The sequence below is a fragment of the Labrus mixtus genome, chromosome 23, assembly GCF_963584025.1.
Source record: "Labrus mixtus chromosome 23, fLabMix1.1, whole genome shotgun sequence".
Taxonomy (NCBI): domain Eukaryota; kingdom Metazoa; phylum Chordata; class Actinopteri; order Labriformes; family Labridae; genus Labrus; species Labrus mixtus.
The window spans coordinates 15,179,951-15,197,149 of NC_083634.1; the positions used below are offsets into that span (position 1 = coordinate 15,179,951).

At 41.7% G+C, this 17,199-nt stretch overlaps 1 protein-coding gene across 1 annotated transcript in view; it reads left to right on the plus strand.

Annotated features, from left to right (window-relative positions):
* The window catches only part of svep1 (sushi, von Willebrand factor type A, EGF and pentraxin domain containing 1), an 86,540-nt gene that overhangs the window by 27,963 nt on the left and 41,378 nt on the right, over positions 1–17,199 (plus strand). The window contains exons 4-5 of the mRNA XM_061031582.1: positions 15,404–15,562; positions 16,915–17,094. Coding sequence (XP_060887565.1) covers positions 15,404–15,562; positions 16,915–17,094 — 339 coding nt within the window. The remainder of the gene's footprint in view (positions 1–15,403; positions 15,563–16,914; positions 17,095–17,199) is intronic.

The window sequence follows — 17,199 nt, forward strand, 5'->3', positions numbered from 1 at the left end:
CTATTTTTTTAACAGAATTTAAGTTAATAATGAGACTAAAAGACGTCCAAGAGTGTTACAAGTGGTAATGTCTAAAAAACATCAATATAAAAAAGTATATGCAGTGCATATAATTATGTATTAATGTATGTATTTAAACGTATGAAGCTGTTGCTGCTGTACATAAGTGTGCATCGTTTTTCATTCATGCCCATAAAAAAGTCTATTTTCGGGGCTTTTTGTGCCTTTAATTGAGAGATAGGACAGTGGACAGAGTCGAAAATCAGGGAGAGAGAGAGAGAGTAGGGAATGACATGCGGGAAAGGAGCCACAGGCTGGACCCGAACCTGGGCCGCCCGCTTGGTAGACTACAGCCTCCACGCATGGGGGCGCGCGCCCTGCCCATAAAAAAGTCTGATGGTGTAGATAGAAATGACTTTCTCTAAATGTGCGCTGCTGCAGCTGAGCGTGAGCAGGACCGTCAGGACCTTGGTTGCTGCTCTATTCTTTGGGCGCTGGAATAAAAGCGAAAAGGTTCCACAATGCACTCGCCTCTCAGGCTTGCAGTGTGGGCCAGGAGTTTTGTTGGAAATCCCTCAATTCAGCCTTGATTTCTTTCCAATGATCCCCCTTCTGAATTGACTGATGAGATGGAGCAATGGGTTTATTTAGCTTCTTGCTCAAAATTCCTCCGCCACTGCAGACAGCAGAGTTAAAACACTTGCCAGCAGCAGCGTGCAGAAAGGACACAATCGTTTGTGTTGTAGTTATCCGTCAGTTCCTGTTCAGTGTCTCGTTTACGCAGCGCAGTGTTGCCGTTAAACGCAGGTGGTCTTTGTCGTTCAGGTTAAGGGTTGATACATTGTTTTTACTGAATATGTAATCACTTTACTCGCAGAGGACCGCTGCAGTGTGTGTGATTGTTGGAGAGGAGAACGACTTGCAGATGCTCCTCTTTATGCGTGTGTGTGTGTGTGTGTGTGTGTGTGTGTGTGTGTTTAATTCATTGCTTTGTTAAACCTCGGCCATTTGGAGAACTCGCTCTTTACGCAGGTGGGAGAGAAATGAGAGAATCAGAAGAATAGAAGATAAACAGTCGCAGTAGAAGTCTGGATAAGAATCTGCACTAATAAAAGGAAACAAAAGTCCATAATCCTTCTTGTATTCGCCCTGCAGGTCTTCCTCTGTGTGTCACATGTTTTCAATCGAGCATTAGATAACACACACAGAGGAGGAGGAGGGAAGACCGTTTCAGTGACAGATGAGTTAAGATAATTCAGATGAGAGTTTGAAGTCGGCGAGAGAAAAGAAGGCAGAAAAAAAAAAAAAAAAAAAAAAAAAGGAGGAGGATTGTTTAAAGTGCCAAACGAAAGGGCATCGGGGTCACGGTGCCGGAGAGCACGCCTCCTTAATTCGCCTCAGATGTCGTCGAGACTGGAGCCTCACTTTGCTTATTAATCTGTTTTAACGCTTTAATTAATAGCAGAGCTGCAGACTGCAGAGTTGGCTCGAGGAAGGAAGGACACAGCGAGGCGCTGCGACCGCAAGTGACGACCGCTTCCTCTGTCTGCTTCTCGCTCGCTCACATAACAATGATTCAGCGAGAGGAGTCGGCTGTTTGCGTTTGTCGTCATCTTCGGGCTTGAATGTGTGTCACTGAAGTTGCTGTTGTGGACGTATTGGCAAAGTCATGCCTCTATTAGCCGTGGTCTTCCCAGTTCTGGTTTCCTAAGTGGTGCAAAATGGCAGCGTGTACGCTCCTGAGCGCTTCACTTATTGACGTTTGTATCCTTTAATAACTCACAATGCTCTTTTGAAGCAGCACTGGCTCCAAAACCAATTAGATTTGCGGTGCGTAACCAAGAAACATACAAGTAAACTTGACAAGCTCCCGCTGCTTTCAGAGGCTCTCTTTAATATTCTGTTGGTTTAACCTCGTCGGGCTTGGCTGAACCGAAGGTGTGTTGTGAATTATGGGTACACCGTCTGCGTCAGCAATGCCAGACTCTCTAAGCGGCACACAGACGCGCTGCCAGAGGTGGAAGTTGCACAAGCTTGATGGGCCGCTGTGGCTTCAGGTGGCTCGATGTTTGGATCTTAAAGTCTTGAGAGGTTCTTTTTTGGATTTTATTTCTCACATGTAACGCTCTCTGACACATCTGAAAATAATCCGAGCAAACCTTTGGGCCTGTCTGTTGATTGTTATTATCATTGGCTGTAGGGCTCTGCTGGGAACACTATCCAAATCCCCACAGTGCACAGCGGTGTTGTTTATGAATCTGTCGACAGCCAAGTGAAACAGCCCTCTCCACAAAAAAACGACTGGAATCCCGGGCCGATAGAAACAAATGATGAACCCCGCTTCCTGCGCAGTTTGAGTTTTTTGTCGTCCCTCTTCACATACCTCGATCTCGAGCTCCCAATATCTGCATCACCGAGGGATCACCACAGGAACGGGGAAGTGGATGAATGAGAGAGTGAGGGACGTTGATTGTGCAGAGGGGTAACATGTTTTCTTCCTGTCACACATTCTGGCTTATCAACGACAGCAGCTCTGGACTGTGTTAATGTGGTGTCAGCGCGGGCTTTGTTCTCATGGACAGGCCTGCTGGGGATGAATGAGGCAGAGAAAGAGAGAGAGAGAGAGAGAGAGAGAGAGAGTGAGAGTGAGAGAGAGACGAAGATATAATGAAAGAAGCAAAGAAATAAAATCCTAAAAAAAAGAATGGAGATGAAACAAGGCAGATGTGCAGCCTGATTCAGGGTAATAAGAGTGAGTGTCAAAGTCCAAATCTACGGAAGCCCAAAGTGTCCATACAGCTTATTTACTTACTTGTAAGAATTGATTTCATAAAGAGGAGCTTTGAAGCGTTGATACTTTCACATACTTGTGGTAACCCTTTGGGCTATCCAAAGTATGGACCCAATTATTAAACTATTTGGTTTTTAATCCAATAACTATTGGCTTTGTAATGATCATCTTTGGGACTCAAGCAGTTTATACTGGATAGGACATTACTCAATAAAAAACTGGGAATCAACAAGCATTTAGCATGTGGAAGATATTACCAAACCCCCAGAATCAACAGAGCCAAAGTAAGAGAAATACTGTTTTATTAGGTCAATAACTGTGAGTATGAAAATGCTAATTTTGCCAATTAAACACTCTGTGGTGGGTAAGTTCAAGTAAGGACATCAAGTACCAAAGAATTAGATTTTAACCTGCACTCAATAGCCTTTCTTGTACCTCCAACCACATGTTGAGGAGGTTTCCCATCTGATTGAGAGACCTACAGCAGGTCCGGCTTTGAAACAGCTGAGTCATCTCCATGGTAACCAACTGAGCAAACACAGATAAAACATTTAAAAACATGGATGAACGCTGCAGAAAAGGCAAGTAAGTGAATATTCACTTTTTGAGCGTGTAATATCTTTTGTCCATCACTGGTCATTTCTTTTCCTTCCCACAAAGCATAAAACTTTAGTCCTTAGTTTTTTTTTTTCCAGAGAAGATTCACTCACAAAGAAGCATTCACAATAAATTGTTGATTTATGATCATCTGATGTGAGGGGTTATCTGAGATATGCGCTTTTCCCTGGAATAGTTAAAACAAACCCTCAGAGTTCCTACGTCAAGAGTTGCTCAATATTTACACGATTTTGTCTCGATCCTGAGAAGAGTCGTGTGGCAGAAGTGAGCTTGGACTCGACTCCGGACCAAACAAACCCGTCCCTCTGCTGATGGACTGCACTGTTTGTTTCCCTGTAACAACTACGAGACGAGAGGCGTTCACTTCCCCTAAATATTTGTGGCGTGGATGTGAATGACCGACGGATCCCGGCAGACGAGGCCTCGAGTCGGACATAAATTCAACAGAAGAATTGAAACGACAACAAGGGATGTGGAACTCGCTAAGTGTTCAGGAGAAGTGTCGAAACGGGAGGAATGTTGCAATCATTATTTATTTTTCTCTCCTCTCACTCTCGGCCTTCCTCGCAGAGGTGTCCAAAATAAATGAAGACGAGTCCAAATACAAATAAAAAGGTTAAATATTTGATTGTGACCTCAGGAGAACGTTATCAAACTTTGTTCTTCCTCCTTCAGTGTCACGCTAACACCGGCTCACACACTAGTTTAATGTCAACTACGCTGCTATTAACACATACACTCAGTCACTTGTTATTGTTGTGATTTTCACTCAGCTCCATTGAAACACCACATTCAGAGATCTGACACTCATGGGATCCTGTAAATCATTAACAAATAGATTGAAACCTGTGTTATGCTGTAACACCACAATTTCCCAGTTTGGGATCAGTAAAGTAATTCTATTCTGTTCTATGTCACACTTTGATATTGGTCGATATTAAGACACTTTAACATAAATTCTAAAAATTGGTTTGATTTGGACTTACAAATATGGCTGATATCCGTTCAATTGACTTAGTTTGTCGCCCTACGCACCTATGTCATGAGATAGTTAGAAGTGTGAACACCTCCTTAAAAATCTTAAATTACATTAAACTAATTTATGAATCTGACCTATTCAAGGTTAATGCCAAAACCTGACCAGACTGTGACTGTTATAAAAATGTTTAACGCCCGTAACAGTTACAGATTAGTAAGGATTGGGATAAAATCATTGTTTGGGCTATAATAAGGAGGAAATGTAACAGGACATTACAAATAATATTTTAGCATTAGGAGCTACCTCTCTGAAAAAAACTCACGTTCATCTATATGAATCTAATGCATCTCATTTCTGGACTATTTCACAAACTACCCGCGAGACTTAGTGCAAATCTAAATTCAGAGAGTAATCAGACTGGAAGCTTGTTTTGGACCGACTTATTAGCTGGATCGCAAAACTGACATTCGTTAGCGTCGCTGCCAGCAGACAGATGAAAGCAGCCTAACACTTGACACTGACCGGCTGTTTGCTCTGGCCTTGTGATTTGCACTTAAATGTTTTTAAGAGTAAATATATTTCTTCCAGGGAAGGGAATTCCGACAACTCGTCCAACACGTTACGTAAATATTCTTATTAAAAAAAACTCTCTCTTTCCTCTGAACTGCAGAAATCCAACCCGACGGCATCAAAAACCGCAGCAGACTGTCTGCTTCTGCACAGAATGTCTGCGTCCGTCCAACTGCCTGTCTCTCAATGTATCCGTGGTGAAGATCAAATATGCAGTTGCTCAACATAAATTCTGGTCCCATTGTCTTTACGAAGGGGGTTTGATGCCACACATTGATCGCCTAAACTGATAGATGGAAAAATCAGGTATTTTGTTTTCTTTGGTGAGCGGATGGGGGATTAGGGGATTCCTGAAGCCATGCAGCTTTTGTGGTGGATTGATGGAGATTTCAGTGACACGGCAAAAATAAGACTGGTTCTGAGCAAGACACAGATTTTTTAAAGGGAAGGGGTACTACCACTACCGATACCACTTAAAGGCACAGAAATAAATAGTAAAGGTCACATATTATTCTCCTTTTCAACATGTGTAAATTAGTCTCAGCTCAGAGCTTCCCAAAACATGTCTGTGAAGTGTCTTGTTCTAAATCCACTCTGATCCTGTATTTGATCATGTCTATAAACCCCTCTATTTCAGCCCTGCTCAGAACAGGCTGTTTCTGTGTCTGTAGCTTTAAATATGTAAATGAGCTGAGTCTGACCACGCCCCCTCTCTGGAAGGGCTTTGGGTGTCTTGGTCTTTCTCGCTCCATGTCATATTGTTTACGGTGAGAAGGCAGACTCAGAGGTTCAGAACAAACACCTAGCTGTGGGAGTGTCACCCACCTGGGGGAGGGGTTACTGCCCTTTGTGATGTCATGAAGGGAAAATCTCCAAACGACCTGTTTGAGGACACATTTTCTGAAAAATATGGAGAGGATGGACTTTTTTCACAGTTGGGGTTTGTAGACAGATTGGGACACATATTAGTGTTAGAAAAAGATGGTAAAGTGTATTTTATAAGATATGTGACCTTTAAATATAGTTTTGATATTAACCAAAGTATTCGGATTAGAATTATTCCTCTAACTAAACAAACTAAATCAACAACCAGGTTTGCTGTAGCTGCTGTATATGTGGACAGTTTCCCTGCACAGATTATTAATTCAAGTTTTGGGGGGGGGGGCTTATTTTTGATTGAAACAATGAATAAAGGTTTAGATTATACAGTTTTTATCTAGTTTGTTTTCAGCCTGCTTGATCACTTGAATCCTACCTCTTGTCCTGTTTTTATTCCAAGATCTCTGGTTTTAATCCCATGAGGAAAATGGTAATATTAAAAAATTAGAACGATGGCCTAAGCTGTAAAAAAATAAACCCAAGCTGTAATAAACCCAAGCAGGCCTTTAATAAAGAATATACGAGGGGAAATAAGGGGACAAATAAAGCCAAACAGGAGGTCCAGCAAGTGAAAGAAAATTTGGCAGCTCACCAAAAATACCCAGACGGGATTTATTTTTCTGCTGGTTTTAAAAGTGTTCAGTGTCTGAGCCGCCCTCAGGTGTTTTTCGGACACTCTTTCATGTCACGTCGTGTTTGAAGTTACTGCTTTAGACTGTGTACACGAGTGTTAAAGTAACAGGCAGTGTAGAAATCCATGTTAGTTCCTCCCTCGGTGCCACATGTTTCAGCCCGACTCCACCCTCCCTCCGCTCATTAAACGACACATATAGGTCTGTAAAAAAAGCCGTAATTGATGACTACTGCTGCACTGTTTGTAGGTCAGGGTTGCTGTAAAAAAAAAAAAAACATGACTTATGTTATAAACTGGGGCCACTCTGCATGTGTATAAAAGAGACAGAGATGAAGGAGCGAGGAGGCAGAGAGGCTATAAATCGGGCCTAATAGGAGCCTCCTTAGCAGGAGAGCATGAAAAACAAGGAGCTGTCAAACAGCCTGTGGTGCGAAGCAGGTACCTCACTGTGTCATTTACACTCCTCCTCTGTCTATCCTCTACTTCATCTTTTTCTCCATCACTCTTTCAATATGCAAATGAAATGGCCTATTAAATTTACGTCAAACACATTTATAACTCAGGGACCGGGCTGGCCTAGAGGTTAGTTTTTCATGTCCCATGTACAGGAATGTTGAGGCTACTCTGACCTCTGGCTCCTGTCCCGCATCTCGTTCCCTACTCTCTCTCTCTCTCTCTTTCTCCAGTTCCTGTCACTATCCACTGTTCTTTCCGAATGAGGCATAAAAAAAGCCCAGAAATAAATCTTTAAAAAAACCAAAACATTTATAACTTTAAAAAAAAAATCATCAAGTTTTCTCACACCATATCAGACACTATTTTTAATAAGATTTTATGATTTCTGCTTCAACAAACATGACAAGGAAGAACTGGTGTGAGAGGAAGGACAAATATTCATCGCTGTATCAGAAGTAATTCTGGTCTTGTTTGCCACCAACACCCCATCTACCATGACCGTACATACACAATTCTCCTACAATATCTTTTTCTCTATCTTATCTTCTTCCTTGACTTTTTTCACTAAAAGAATGAACTTCTTTGTTTTCTCTCTCACACATAATTAAAACTGACATATGTGCCCATGGGAATTTAAGGTGGAATCCATTCCTCTTCTAGCGTCCTGAGTGCTTTTCTTCAGCCTCTTCTTCAAGGCCTTTGCCCTTCTTCAAATCTAACATGTTTGTCCCTCGCAGTGACCCCTATTCGTCTCTGGATATTTTCACCGACCCTCTTCACTGCTCTCTCAGCTCCCTCCTACTTCCTTTCACTTTTTCATCCTCCCATCCTCTATGTGTGTGTGTGTGTGTGTGTCAGTGTGTGTGAGCTGTTGACTGAAACCTCTCCAGTTGGTGGGAGGTGATGAAGAGGGACACACGCTACGTCAAAGGTCACAGGCTAAGGAAAGAGGAAGTCAGCAGCTGCCAGATTTCTAGAAGACAAGCATCTGTCTCTCTTTTCTTTTCTTTTTCTTTCTCTTGCTCTGTGACCCTCCAATCAGCTCTCCATCTGACTTTCCAAACTTTTTATCTCAAGAAATGTCCACGCTTCAGTGCAGATTACAGAAATGTTTTCACTCCCCACTCGTCAAATTTGGCAGCTTGGTCAGTTCCCCTAAACTTCAAAATGAGACGCTTCAGGCACAGTTCTGGTTTCAGTTTGGCTCAACTGGGGCTCTGAGGACCAGTTGGTAATAATCAATAGACGATGTCCAGTAATATCTTTCAAAACAAGCAGTCAAGTCGGCAAAAATGAATAATGGACATCATTACATTTTCAAATTAAACTTTCTGACAAACAAAAATCCCATTGACGTACAGCGTCATATCTTGTCACTTAAGGCCAGTAACCTTCCTTAACCTTCCATTTTTATGTAATTTATTGTCAAACTTTCCCAAAAAAATCAGTCAAGGGAGATATGCAAAATAAAGGACACCTGTTAAGATTTCAAAAATAAAGAAGACAAGTAAGTGTAACCTACATTTTTACAAGTGTCAAGCTGCTGACCAAGCTGCCATGTTTGATGACATGGAGGGAGAATGGGCTACAAAAGGTTCTCCAGGTCCACGATGAAGACACAAGATTTGTGCTAAATCTGTCTGCAGTAGTGTGAGATGGCGATTGGGTGTCGAGATTTTGCAGGAATTTACTAAAATTGTTGTATTTTTGTACATGCAGCATGTCCTTTATGTGTACAAAACACGTGAACTGACACATAAGAACACTCTGACGGAGAACCCCAGGTGGGATTGGCGCTGTCAGTAAATCTGTTCTGCGAAAAGCATCCTTGAACTCTCAATCCCACAAGGACACATCAAATCCAAAACTACTGTGGGAACAGCGGAGTGTGTGGTGGATTAGTGTCCACCTTTCAAATCACAAAAGTCAAATCTGTTTGGAATTTGGTAAAACGATGACTTAATAAAAACATACGTTTCCCCAGTCTGAGACTTGTGCTTCGCTTTCATCGAGTGCACTGAGATCATAACCAGAGTCTTTTATCACGTTATTTCTCAGCTCAGTGACATCTGTAATCAGGCACACCAGACTGGAGACCGACCTGTGTTTGTACAGTTGTTGAGTGGTTTGCCTCGCTCTTTGGTCCAATCCCAGCGTCCCTGTAGTCTGTAATGAGTGAGCAGGACGTTCTCCCTGTCCTTGGGAATCCATACGTGGTATCTAGCAATTTGGGTGAAGTCATTCTCTTTTGGGAGTAGGATTGAATAATAAGCAGGAAAACAGCCACTGAACTTCCTCAGCTTCCTCTCCAAAGGCTGCCTTGCATCACATTGCAGATTTTCCACATTCTTTGATTTGAGGGGTCCTTGGAGGTCTATTCCCCCCCCCCCCCCCAAGATGGAAACTGTGTAGGTGGACAGCTGTGCAGCAACTACATCTCCCCCCCTATTTTTACCCCATAATCCAACTGGAGAGCAGACCCGACTTCAGTTATGCGATTTAGATCCTCCTGACTGTCCTGTGGATTGGGATTCCCAAACTTTTTTTTTTTTTTATCACTACAGGTAACCCATGAATTGAGGTTAGGAAATCCATGTGACCCTTGCCAGTGCAAACACAGACACATCGCACATCTTGGTTTTAGAGTATCTGCGAAATAGATTCTCATGCAGACATCTTACTAAACCAGGGGACCGGTGTCTGGGAGAATCCTCAGTGGATTTTACATTTTAAAGCTGCTGCTGAAAGCTTACTTTTATTATAAATCGTTAAAAACATGTTTTACACCATCAGATACTGAGCAACCCCCCCAATGCCATTGCAATGAATATAATTTGTGGAAAAGCATTGGTTGCTAACTTGAATAACTATACCTTCTCTGCAGAAGTTGGATTATTATTGGGTCATTGTAAATCATATCATAAAGAGTATGGTCTAGTCCTTCCATATTTGTAAAGTGGGTTGACTTTGTTGTTGTTGTTGTTTAATTGTGGGTAGGGTGAGGGTCACGAGTCCTTAGGAACCTCAGCCATATGGCGCAATGTGAATGAAATGCTGAATGGTAGACAGATGCCACTTTCCTTTGTTATGGTGCTTTGTAACTACAGCAACCATTAGTGCAAAGACCTATAGGTCTACAGCTGAATGTAGAGGTTTAGTCTTCAATCTGTTCTATTAGGCTGATTGTGTTTGACTCTCTGACACTTGTAGGTGTCCATCTTAGTTACACATAAGAACCCTTCACATTCTTTACATACATTTATCCCGCTGCTTTGAGCAAGCCTGGTGGTCCAGATGAATTCTGTTGAATAACCTGCAGGCTCAGAACAAATGTATATACAGACTGTGTTTACCTTCAAATGAAAGATTCAAACTGAGCTCCAGTTACTTCACGTCTCTGTAAAACCTTTGGGTGAACGAACGTCTATTTTATACCCTAGACTATACATTTTAATTGTCCGTTTCCATTGTCTATTTTCTTTCTGTGAGTATTCTTGGGAAGTCTCCGGTGAGAGTGGAAAGTTTGCTTGCATGTGAACATTGTTTTCTTAGTGAAATACCCTGGAATTGAAATCCACAACATTTCATGTGTGAGACCACAAGCGGCCAGGCCTCTGTCCAGATTTAGCAGCTCATTCGAAATATTGCTGGGCTTCCTCTGTCTCTTTTATTTGGCTTTGAAGACATACAGACTGACAGAATTGGGTCATGGCATTGCAAGTTTTAAACGAATCACATACGTATTTATTACTTTGTCTGCACATAATGCCCATAATATGAGCTAACCATTGACAGTTACAGTAAGTTCCCGTAATTTAATTTATTTCTTGTCTGTTATCTGGAGGAAAGACAAGTGTTTCCAATTGTACAATATTGAGTGTTACTTACACAATTGTTTGCTGAGGTTAAATTGTTCATTGACTAAATCCCCATGAAAAAATAAAGCAGAGAAAGCCTTCTGTGATGAAAGCCGAAGACCTAAAACTATTCTTACATAACTCGGATGCCAATCCAACGTTGGCTCCAAGAAAAGCAAGAGTCTGTGTATTGAAATTCCTTAAATAAATTCCTTCAGGATCTTGACTATCATTGTCCCAAGTTTGTCCAACAGCGTTCAAACTCAGGAAAATTGGAACTAATTATGTTAGCTAACAACATTGGCAGTTATTTCATTGGGACAACCAAACACAATGCAATTAAACATGTATTAAAGTGACTAAATATACAGTACATGACTATGATTTAAATACTTTACCAAGTCATGGACCACAGCCGCCGTACAGGGGGTGCGCCACACGACCGCTAGCCCATCCTGCTTCTCTTAATACATTTCTATAAACTTTTATTATTTAACGCATCAACACCAGAGATTTGATACCCTGACCTTTTGGGAACCATCCATACCAATTTGCCATTTGCTTATTTTGGGGTTATCTGAGTGCATAATATCTATTGTGAGTTCAATGGTTTATGTTCGAGATAACATGTGGAAACCAGTGTGGGTATGCACTGTATGGATAAGCATGTGTTTTTGCAAACATGTGTTTGTGGAATGTTGTTGGTCTAAGCTGAATGTGTCCCTCCAAGAAGCCACTTTCCCCCCCTTTCTTCTATCTCTCATTGTGGCTAAGAAGGCAGATGTTCTCCCTCTCCCTCTGGATCTCTTTTCATCGTTTCCGTCGCAGTCTGTTTTTAGGCCTCGCTAATCAAACGCAGCCTTCCCCCAGAGACACCAGAGATTCTCGTGTGATAGTAACTTTGGCTCCTGGGCCTGACGTCCCAGCCACTTTAAATGACTTACTTGATATTAGGAGAAAAGACTTTAACAGATGAACTGGCTTTTCCTTGGTTTTGTCACTGTCTTTCCTTTTATTACTGCCCGTTAAACCCTGGGACTTTTTCCCCATTTTATTAAAGTGAAAGCTAAAAAGTTGGCTCTTCAGTGAGCTGTGTGTCTCTGTATTCAGAGGTTTGGAATAAATGTTATCTTAGAAGTGCTGCTTACACCTTCTTACCTTCTTATTGCTGTTATCTTTTTATTTATTTTTTTCAGCTCTTTTAGTTTCTTACATCTTTTTAAATCTTTGGTTCCTCTTGGTCTCAGCTCGTGTTGTTGGGTTCTTGTGTTGCCTGGGTTCTTATGAAGGTTCTTGTGATGGTCGGGTTATATATGTCTGTTGGGTATCGTGCACTTTGGGTTTTTTCTGGTGAATTGTATTTAATTATTTTTAGTATTTTGCATTTGTTATGTTCTTGCTGTTTTTTATGTTCCTCTGTGTTTGCTTTAGTTTGCTTTGTTCTTGTTTTTGCTGTTTGTCAAAGCACTTTGTAAACCTGTGTTTTTAAAAGGTGCTATATAAATAAAGTTATTATTATTACAATAAAGGCTGTATGAGCACTAGATAAAAATCGATTTATGTAAAAATTGAGATTCTACTCTTCTAAGATTCAAAATCTTCAATTTTTTGGGCTAATGAGTCGCTCCCTGCTTAGTGCTAAGGCTAGCTCTTTAACTCAGTAGAACGCCAAATAGAGCAACAAGAAATCCAGCCAGTCTCATACTGTAGATGACCTGAGTAGAGCCGAACCTTCCTGTAGTGTTTCAGGGGGTCAAAGTTGTTCTCCATTCTGCATGAATGATGGAGATATCTCTGTTTGTCTTACATCCCTTCTCCTCTCAAGAATGTTTGCTTTGTGAACCCACAACATTTTTATTAAAGTAATATTTCTCTCTGATGAAGCCAATAGTGAAACCTCTTAATAGGACACAACTTTACGGTTTCTTGAATTTTGCTTTGACTTGAAATAGGTTTAGCTTCTGCGCACAGAAACTTGTATTTTCCTCTCCTCGGAATATTTCTGCCTACAGTAGTCGTCTCGAGCAGCTGCTGTCTCTCCATAGGCTCACACAGCGAGTCCAGCCACAGCAGGCTCTTTCTGTTTTATGATCATCTGGTCCACTGACGCTTCACTTCCTCTCTAAATGAAGGGTACAGTGCAGCTGAGTTCAGATGGACCCCAATTGAGACTATGTATAGAGCAGTGCAGGATCCAAACACGATTAGTGCTTCAGCATGAGGTCTCAAGTAATGGAGCTGGGATACATTTTAAAGGCGATTCACACACTTTTCTTTCATATTCATCCTCCAGATTTTCATTTTCATGTCACATTAACGGCTTGATTTTCCTCATCCATCACTCAGTCCTTACTTTGTCCCAAGCCCCTTAGCCATTAAACCTGTGTGTGTGTGTGTGTGTGTGGCTCTGCCTCAAAGTGTAACCATGCATCTGTGTGTGTGCATTTCTACCTGCCAGCCCATGCAAACCTGCCCAGAATTTCAATTTTATATATTTTTTTTCGATACAATATTTCCACTGACTGAATCATTATCCGCATAAAAAGTGACGAGCTTTCCTGTAAAATCTTAAATGAAGCTGTAAAACAGACCTGAACAGAGGAGACACTTCAGGCTTATGTAAGATGCCTCCTCTGAGTGTAAAGGACTCAGGACGGAGACGCTGCATCGGCTGCTTTTGTTATCAAACGTACACTGAATGGTTTTTCTGTGTGTGTGTGTGTTTGATGTGGGTAACTGGGTGCATTTTAGTGCCAGCAGCCGGTGTCTGCTTTACAGTCGGTTAACATCTCCTGGCTGAACTGCCAGGGGAGGGAGGGATGGGGAGGAGAAGGGAGGAAGGAGGGCAGGCTGGCATTGGCTCAGCAGTGGAAATTCACACCTGGCCTCTGGCTTAGCGGCGAGTAAATGAGTTGTGAGGAGCCTTAGTACTGTGGCTTCTCTGTTGCACCTACAGTGCAGAGCGGCTTGTAGTCCAACCTGTGTGTTGAATAATGTTTGACACAGTTTACTTAAGCTTGTTGTCGTAAAAAAACGCGACTTTTGAACAGACGCCAACAAAGGACAAAACTAAGCTTTATAACTTACTTCTTCTAAATAGCTGTAAAGCTAACCCTTAATGGTTTCCAATCCAACCAGATATCCTCCGTGAAAAATGAAGTTTGTCTTGTATTTTTGTATTTATTGTAAGTGCTTAAATGATGTATGTGGGTGCGGGTTGGAAAACGTTCAGATTTTCTGCTTTAAAGTGCACAACACCAAATGAAAATGTCTGAAAAAGTCTGTCTGAAACTTTGTCGCCTGTTTCTGATTTGTAAACCCATGCAGTCGATAGTGCGAGTTTGTTTTTCCAATTAATGCAAACAACATTTGGATCGACTTGAACGGACTATGACATCAGTAACAGAAGAAACAACAACTGTCAACCCCTAATAAATTAACTGTATTTGTATGACATATTATCTCACTCTGTGGTGTACTGTAGCTTTATTGTGCCTGGTTGCAGTTTGCAGAGATTACAGATTTCCCATATGATTGGCTCAAAATAACACCTGTTATACATGCATGCCCAAACAGAGGAAAATTACATATTTACTTTAGGGAGCAACTGATAACGTTTGTTTTTTTCCCTGCACCAGTAATCCCTTTGAAGTATGGGGCCAACACAGCAAATTGCCTGTGCGAAAGTACCCGTGTAATGGCTGATAAGAGATGTTGTTGCCCCTGGAGATAACATAATTCATCATCTGATCATCATCCGAATTTAAAGTAGTTAATCTTAAAAAACATCAGAGACTCATGAGCTCACTGCAGTTGTACATGACATCACTCACGCATATTACAGGGAATCACATCAGGCTTAATCAGGTAATTTATGAACAATCCCCCATGTCAGAATGCCATTTAAAGCACAGATAAGAGCGTGTGATGGATGTTCACTCCTCTGCAGAGAAAGAAAGTGATGCACCGAGACTGTTTTTTTTATGAAGCTCGATTGATGGTGAATGAAAGAATGTTGGAGGACCTTCACATGACCCCTCGCTCCCCCATCTTCACAGCTTGACCTGTGATCACACTCAGGTGATTCTAATAGGAAACACACTGTATTGTGTCTCTGTGTGTCTGTGAGTGTGTGCAGGTGATCAAAAGGTTCCCCCCCCCCCCCCCCCCCCCCTCCTCCCAGCTAGCATGAGAACCATTCCTGGTTTTAGAAGCTCATAAACCTTTCTTTGATTGTTGCATTTCTTTGTAATGAAAATGGTCTTTCCCTGCTTGGAATAATTAAAACTCTGAGCTGAATTTGTCTTTTTTTTTTTTACCTCGCCTGTGAGATCATTTTGTCTTCTTTTTTTTTTTTTTTTTGCCATATTTTCCGCAACTCCAGTACATGTCCAGACATGAATGTGATCAAAGTCTCCACATAAATCCATAAAGCTGTTTTTCACTCTCAGTCACGAAAACAGCTTTTCATTTCAACTTAATTTTCTTTCAAACAAGTCCACCGTCCAATCTTTCCATCCAGCTGTCTCTGTCTTGGTTGCATGACATTACATACGTTTAGAGCGAGTGCTTTTGGATTATGTTGCTCACTTAGCGTCTTCTCTACCCTCTCCTACCAGCGTGTCCACCCGGGACATACAAGCCAGAGGGAGCACCAGGAGGCCTGAGCACCTGCCTGTCCTGCCCTGACCCGCAGCACACCTCCCAGCCTGGCAGCACCGCCCTCACTGACTGCGTCTGCAAGCCGGGATATCAGCAGATCGGAATGACCTGCCAGGGTAAGACGAACTCATCCGTTAACTAAAGAATTTTTGATTGAGCAGAAAATCCCTTTTCAAACCCTTTGAACTGCCATCCTGTTTGAATTTAAAACATTTAAATGAGTTAATTTAACAATTTAAGACGATCATTTTCCTGCGAGGCTTTCCAGGGAAATCAGTTGAACGGTAAAAGGAAGGCCAAGTATTGTGTATGTGCACCATAGACCGTCTATTTTCCTGGCAACAAAAACAGAAGACTCAAGCAACCACAATTTATTCTTTCTAATTATCAGACAGTGTGCAGGCACAAATGCGTTGATGATTTTGCGCTATGTAGACAGTGCAAGCTCCTCTGCTCTCTGTCCGTTTTTTAAGAGACACTAACGTAACTTCCGCATCTTCATGAGACGCCAAAAAGACGTGAGAAGCATCGCTCTCTGAGTATTTGCCAACCTGTGAATTTGAATGGACCACAGCTGTTCTCACTCTCAACTAAACAACTGACAACTAAAGGTGAAAACCATCACTATGTCTTACATCCAAGGTCATCCTGGGTCATTTAGGGTCATCCAGGATAGAGACATAGCAACGTGTATTCACCCTGTTGTCCAAATATGGTCATCTCTGATCTCTGGAAAACAAGACAGCGCCAGCAAATTAAGGTTAAAAACTGAATTACATAAAAAAGACTATGGGTGATGTCATCGTGTCTCATTTTTAAACAATACATCTATGACTCATTACGGTACTTATTTTAACTCTTCCTCTGACTCCCAGCCAGGCCAGTGAGGACTCCACTGTGCACATAACCCTGGAAAAGGAAAACTTTAAAGCACTCTGAGTTAGTAACGATGTGGAAAACTATACATAAAGACTTAAACACCTGAATAAACATGATCCATAAAGAAATCTGGGAGGATTCGCAGCCAGATACGATGTTTAGTAAGGGCAATGAAAACTATAGATGTGTAAAATGAAGCGTTACATTGAGACTAATCTGCTGGAACAAAAACAGTTTTGGTTTGAAGAATATCCTCCACAATGAATCTTCTTCCAGTTATTTCCTCCCATTCCTTGAAGAATGATTGGGTTATTTCCACGCCGCAGATCATCTGAAAACACTGTCTGTTCATTAATCATCGCTTTCATGCTTTCTCTTCCTCCCTCTGTGTAGATTTTAGAAGTCGTGTTTGACAACCTGTAATTTTCTGCTTTCACGCTTTCTCATCGCCGTTGTCAGGAACATTAACTTTCCAATGTGTCCGTATGTGTTTCCTGCGTGTGTTATGTTTATTTTTTTTTGAAACGTCAGCCTTGATATGAAATTCAGGATTTCACAATGTTTTCTCTTCTTTCCTCTTCTCTTTTAGTGGTTCACTGTCCAGCGCTGTCTCCTCCAGAAAATGGCTTTTTCGTCCAAAATGTATGCAACAACCACTTCGATGCGGCCTGCGGCGTGCGATGCCAGCCAGATTTTGACCTCCAGGGGACCGGCATCAGGCTGTGCCAGGCTGACGGCACCTGGTCAGGAACTGCTGCCAGCTGCAAAGGTGAGGCGGGAAACTAGCCTCATGAATGATGTCCAAACTTACCAGACGATATGCTGACAGCGACCGGATCATTTTTGTTTATATAACACTAAATTACACCCAAAG